This window comes from Natator depressus, chromosome 1, assembly GCF_965152275.1.
Source record: "Natator depressus isolate rNatDep1 chromosome 1, rNatDep2.hap1, whole genome shotgun sequence".
NCBI classification, from domain to species: Eukaryota; Metazoa; Chordata; order Testudines; family Cheloniidae; genus Natator; species Natator depressus.
In genome coordinates, this window is record NC_134234.1 from 245,730,954 (window position 1) to 245,737,823 (window position 6,870).

Consider the following 6,870-nt stretch of genomic DNA (forward strand, 5'->3'; position numbering starts at 1 on the left):
TGCATAGGCACACCCACCCCTCCTAGAATGAGGCCATAACTGCCCAAATGGTCACTTTGGCTGTTGTGGGATCCCCAGTGTCTTTGTTATTGGGGCGGGAAGAATAAATTGTTATTACCCTGATTATGGGAACTGTGCTTGGAACTGTACTTGGCCTTTTGTTATGATGGAGGGACTCACCATCAACTGAGTAGCACTCGCTAGGCAAGGGACATGGGTTCCAAAACTCTGTGACTGGAGAGAGACTTGAGACAGGTATTAGTACCTGATGGTGTGGGCCCCCTTTATGGGGGCCTGAAGCACCAATTGCACCTCTGTCTCTCTCCACTGTGGAATGTCAGTGCTAATTTTGGGTCTATTAAGAGTCTTGCTACAGGTCCTGCGCTGCATTCACTTTGGCCTTATGGTGCACCAGCACTAAGGCTCCTACTACTATGAGCTGAAGTCACTGAGAGCTGAAATCACTGAGCACTGTGTCAAGTAGTGGGGACCCGGAAGATCTAGAGTGCAGTGGTGCTGTTTGTGGATAGGCTGGCGGAGTGTTCGTGAGACGGCGAGGTGAGCTGTGCAGAGCGGAGCTGTTCGTGAGACGGTGAGCTGTGCAGAGCTGTTCGTGAGACGGCGAGCTGTGCAGAGTGGAGCTGGTCGTGGTGGAGCGGAGCCGTTCGTGAGACAGCGGTGTGTTCGTGAGACAGCGAGCTGAGCAGAGCTGTTCGTGAGACAGCGAGCTGTGCAGAGCGGAGCTGGTCGTGGTGGAGCGGAGCCGTTCGTGAGACAGCGAGCTGAGCAGAGCTGTTCGTGAGACGGCGAGCTGTGCAGAGCGGAGCCGGTCGTGGTGGAGCAGAGCCGTTCGTGAGACAGCATAGCAGAGCAGAGCCCTGTGGGGCAGTCAGCTTCAGGACACGTAAGGTGCCCCTTACCTCTTTCCCCCACACACAGGCACATTTTAGCCAGACTGGGGAGTAACACTATGCAGATGAACTTTTGAACTCTGGGGCTGGACTTTTTGGACTTTGGGTGATTTGTGGATTGCTGGACTCAAGAGATGTTTGGGTTCTGGGACTCAAGAACCCGAGGGAAAGGATGTGGCCCAATTTTCTGGGGTGGGTCTTTGCTCATGGTTTGGTTAATGAACACTAGTTGTGGTGTTTCCCCAATTTAATGCTGATGTCGTTTACCTCATGTTATTAAAGATTCTCTACTACACCAAGACTCTGTGCTTGCGAGAGGGGAAGTATTGCCTCTTTGAGGCGCCCAGGGGGTGTGTAAGATATTCCCAGGTCACTGGGTGGGGGCTCGAGCCAGTTTTGCATTTGCTTTGATGAGAGGGAACCCCTGTGTACTGAACCCGGCCCTTGCTGCTATCAACTTGGCCTGGCAGAAGGGTTACATACAGAATTGCAACCCAGAGTTTCCCCCCATCATTTCTATGCGTGGACTCTGTGGGTGTGTCTACACATCATTTTGGAGTGAGCCTCTAAGCCTGGGTCGACAAACTCGGGGTAGTGCTTTAAACATGGCTGTGTAGACAGCACTTTGAAGATGCGGCTTGGATTCTGAAGCCTATGGAAGGGGATGGGCTTCAGAACCCAAGTTCCAGTGTGAGTTGCACCTTCAGAGCACTGTCTACACAGCTATTTTTAGAGCACTAGCGCAAGCCCCACTAACCTGAATCTATCAACTCAGGCTGGGAGACTCACTCCAAAAAGCTGTGTAGACATACCCTATCACCGCTAGACTTCCTATTCCACTGCTCCAGCTGTATCTTGGACTAGAACTGACTCCGAGAGGAGAATGAGTTTCCCAAGCTATCACAAATATTTCACTTGTATGGCCTTTTTTTTTTTAAAGCCCATCCGTTCCTTGCTCTGAGGTGATGGCAGATTCACATTAGCAAGCTTTGGGGACTGACCACAAAGCTTAAACTCCAGAGTTCACAGATTCCAAGGCCAGAAGGAACCACTGTGATCATCTAGTCTGACCTCCTGTATAACACAGGCCAGAGAACTTCCCCAAAATAATTCCAGGAGCAGATCTTTTAGAAAAACATCCATTCTTGATTACAGTCTGTAAGTACCTATGTGGGGAACAAATATTTGGTAGTGGGCTCTTCAATCTAGCAGAGAAAGGTATAACAGGATCCAATAGTTGTAAGTTGAAGCTAAATAAATTCAGACTGGAAATAAGGCATAAATGTTGAGTAGTGTGGGTAATTAACAATTGGAACAACTTACCAAAGGTTATGGTGGATTCTCCACCACTGACAATTTTTAAATCAAGTCACCCCTTAACCTTCTCTTTGATAAACTAAATAGATTGAGCTTGTTGAGTCTATCATTATAAGGCACATTTTCTAATCCTTTAATCATTCTCGTGGCTCTTCTCTGAACTGTCTCCAATTTATCAACATCCTTCTTGAATTGTGGATACCAGAACTTTGTACATAGTATTCCAGCAGCAGTCAAACCAATGCCAAAGGCAGAGGTGAAATAACTTCTCTGCTCCTACATGAGCTACATTAGGGTTTTTTCTTTAAACCTTCTCTCCTTTCCCCAAATTAACAACATTTCAAGCTCTGCTCATTATGGCACCAGTAAACCTGGGCTACTGGAGTGGTGCCCATAACTTTACAGCACATATCTTATGATGTCACCCTAATGATCACAGCCTTGAAGGTCCCTTTGTCTGCTTCTCCCACAAATATTTCCATGCTTGCCCTTTATGCGTGGAAATATCCTCCCTGAGTTAATCTCTAAAGCTACTGTGGCTCCTGTAGGAAGTCAGCTAATAATTGCTGCAAACCTAGTCAGCATTAATCAGGGAAGACTGATGTTTCTTGGTTTAATTCTGATTTGGAGCCATTGTGCTGTGAAATAGTTACTGCATGTAATTACAAGACCTTATTTTCATTTCCCTTGCCTGCCCTCCAGCCCTCCCCTTCTATTTCTTGTAATGCCCACTTGTTGCATCTCGTTTCCTAATAGATTGTAAGCTCTTCAGGGGAGGGACTGTGTCCACTTGTGTGTTTGTACAGTGTCTAGCACCGTGGGGCTCTGATCCTGATTAGGGCTTAGTCACTCCTGCAATACAAACAATACACAATAAACCATTACTTACATGCCCCCACAAACAAAACCCACCACTAAGCACCTGCCAGGTTTCTCCCCACACCTCCGAAAGATTGGCTCACTTGCCCAGCATTTGTCTGTCCGCCAGCCTGCAAGAGTAAATCGGAAGTTAGTAGAGTTGGGAAAGTTGAATAGAACAGAGAGAATTTCTCTGAATATGTTTAAAGTGAACTGAATGCTTCTGAAATGGTAGGCTTGACACAGCTGTGGAGACTGATGTCCTCTAGCTTCAGAACAAAAAACAGTGCAAGCTTTCCTATCCTATTCGCCTGCTTCAACTCTGAGCAGAAAGGACCACTTCGGGGGGTAGGTCGGAGGGCAGTTCATGCTCCTAGTTCATTGACTATTTTGGCCTTATGTGCTGAGGTTATTTACAAGGATGCCAACTGTAGTGTTTTATGTGATCTGAACAGTTCTGTACTAAGATAGTGACCAACTCAGACCGGAGTTGAACCACTGGGCCTTGGGCAAAAGGCCCTGTATTCCATTACCAGCCTCCAACCCATTAAGTCCCTCATTTAAGCAGTGTAGAAATATCGTTCTTAAATTGTTTAATAGATATCGATGTCTGCCTATGCTGTGCATCCTTCTCTCTGTCCCCGGAAGTGTCTGCTTCACTATCTATATATCCTTTCCCTCTCCATTCTCTTCCTAAATGTCTCTGTCCTCATAAATGCCCTTCTGTCCCATCTGTCTGGCTGCTGCTTTCTCTCTCCTCCTGCCCATTTCTTCAACTTTCTCTCGCTTTTTTTAAAGTGCTCTGTCAGTCTGTCACACACATGGCCAGATTCTGGACTGTGGAACAAACTCTGCTTTCCCCCACCAGTACATTACCTCACCTGGCTCTTGCTGAGATGCAGCAGCCCCAAATTCTTCAGCTAGAAACAGGACAGGCTACTTGCCTCCCTGACCTGGCAGGTGAAAGATCTCTCTCAAGTCAGTTGGGGTGTCATCGCTTATTATCAAAAGGTCTTAGAGCTCTTAGCGCATGAACCAGAGAAAGAACGTTTTCCTGTTCTGCAGTAGGCTTCTTTCCAGGGAGGTCGTGAGGATTATCATTGCTCTGGAAGTCCCAGAGATTAACATAAGAACATAAGAATGGCCATACTGGGTCAGACCAAAGGTCCATCCAGCCCAGTATCCTGTCTACCGACAGTGACCAATGCCAGATGCCCCAGAGGGAGTGAACCTAACAGGTAATGATCTCTCTCCTGCCATCCATCTCCACGCTCTAACAAACAGAGGCTAGGGACACCATTCCTTACCCATCCTGGCTAATAGCCATTAATGGACTTAACCTCCGTGAGTTTATCCAGTTCTCTTTTAAACCCTCTTATAGTCCCAGCCTTCACAACCTCCTCAGGCAAGGAATTCCACAGGTTGACTGTGCACTGCGTGAAGAAGAACTTCCTTTTATTTGTTTTAAACCTGCTACCCATTAATTTCATTTGGTAGCCCTTAGTTCTTATATTATGGGAACAAGTAAATAACTTTTCCTTATTCACTTTCTCCACACCACTCATGATTTTATAGACCTCTATCATATCCTCCCTTAGTCTCCTCTTTTCCAAGCTGAAAAGTCCTAGCCTCTTTAATCTCTCCTCATATGGGACCCATTCCAAACCCCTAATCATTTTAGTAAAAGATTTAGTAAATTTTTAGTAAAAGGTTTAAAGGCAGGGAGGAATATTTTCCAAGCATAGGTTTAAACACGGGTGCCAAGTGCCAAAATGCGTCCCCAGCCAGCCCCCGGTAGGTGCCAGAAACGGGGGCAAAAGGGCCACTGCCCCCACCCCTTTTAAAAAACCTGAAATGCTCATAGCCAGGGGCATGATTTAGGTGGAAGGGCAGTTGCCCCCCGCCCAGTGATCCTGCATCCTGGGGGGTCCTGACTGAGGCGCAGTGTAGCTTCCCTGGGTTGCAAATAAACTGCATCCCTTTCCCCCTGAGTTGGGAGGACAGGCTGCAGCTGGTGCGCTAAACTGACCCCAGGGCTGCTCCAGAGCACTGCCCTCACTCGGAGAGCCATGACTGACCTCCCCACGTGGAACCCCATGTGCCTGCAGCATCTGCAATCATTCGAATCTCTGACTTAACAGAACAAACTAGAAGGGTCATGCTTTCATAAATATTTATACCAACTGTACTGTAAATCTAAATGGGGAAACGTTGTCTGCAAAGGCTCAGACAAAGAGGATCAACTGAAGGACTAATAGCCAGACTGCATGCAGCCCACAATGATTCAGAGACAGGCAGTTTGCTGCATATAAAAGTGAAATGAGCAATTGAGTTCCAAGAGTCCTGAAGATACTCAGTCATCTTCATACCACCGTGTCTTTGCCACCTGAGAGAGAATTCCAGTGGAACACCGCCACCTATTTCGGCTACATAGCTGTTATCACTAACAAAATGAACTCACACAGCCTCCCAGTGGCTGCTGGAGATGCTTGCAGTCAGAGAAGTTACTAGACACATTTTCTGGCACTGCCATCCAAACCAAACTTTCTGATGTCACATAAGTAGCCTGAAAAATACCTTTGTAACAATCCTCACATTGGGTCATTTGCATGGATTGAATCTGGAGCATCAGCGCCAAAAGCCAGGCCCCTACCACATGAGCTATACATGTAATGCCATTAGCTGGTATTACAAGTAGGGTTTTATCTTGTAAACGCCTATTACTGCTACCAACTACCAGATTTACTCATTTAACTGGTAGAGGAGCAGTAGGCTCATCCTCTATGCGGAGTAGCCATTAGAGAGGGTCAAAACATAGCCCATGTGTTATACCTTTAGAATGTGGTTTAATACAAATCCAACTTACTGTATTCAAGGAAATATTTCCAGATACAGAATGTAATATTATGGATTATTTCCCACTGCAGAATGCCACCTATTCACAATAGCAACCGTAGTTGTTGAGAAATGTATTGCTATGCTATAGCTCACAAAAGAATCTTATGATTTAAGGTGAGACTAGACTACATACAAGGAAAAGGGGGCTTTAGAAAAATCTACTACTCACAACATATAATTTCAAACTAAAATACAGACACAGAATAATTCCAGCCTTCCAGGAAAAATATCCCAACAGAAATCAAGGCCCCATTGTACTAAAAACTAGACAGGAGAGAAAGAAAGGCAGGAAGAAAGAATTACTATTATCCTCATTTTAGATCCAGGAAAATAAGCACAGAGAAATTAAGTTTGTGTCAGACTCAAGGAATTAAACTCTTATCTCCTGATTTCTAGGTCAGTGCTGTAATCACAAGGCTACCCTACCTTCCCAAGTTTTTAGTCACCTGCATTTCTGCCTGCTACTTGTTTACCAGTTCATGCTCTATTGCACTAGGCATACTGGAAGCTGGAAAAAAGCCAGTAACAATAAATTGTTAATACCCTAGGGTTACTACCTGTTCTCATCATTTAGTTGTGTAACTGCCTATATAGTCTGTGAATCTAACAGCTTTCTCAGTTGTGTACAATCCTGTAACACACACAGCTAAACAGGTATTTAAAAGGAAAGAAACTCTTGTCTTGTCCATAGCATATACCAAACAGCAAATGCTCATTTTGCCTAGCTGCAATGACCAACTCAGCAATGACCTAATCCTTTGGCATCTATTACATCTTTGTATCTTTTTTATATTTTGACCCCATTTTCAATAAAGCTGTTTTATGGTACTTTAAAAGAAAGTGCTGGCACTTCACTCCTGCAGGGAAATGGTGTCAGAATGCAGGG

The 6,870-nt window shown here is 45.4% G+C and overlaps 1 protein-coding gene across 1 annotated transcript in view; it reads right to left on the reverse strand.

The window, feature by feature from the left end:
* Positions 1-6,870, reverse strand: part of LOC141978212 (uncharacterized) — a 53,779-nt gene that overhangs the window by 26,877 nt on the left and 20,032 nt on the right. Inside the window, exon 12 of the mRNA XM_074940136.1 lies at positions 3,151-3,217. Within this exon, the coding sequence (XP_074796237.1) occupies positions 3,151-3,217 (67 nt within the window). The remainder of the gene's footprint in view (positions 1-3,150; positions 3,218-6,870) is intronic.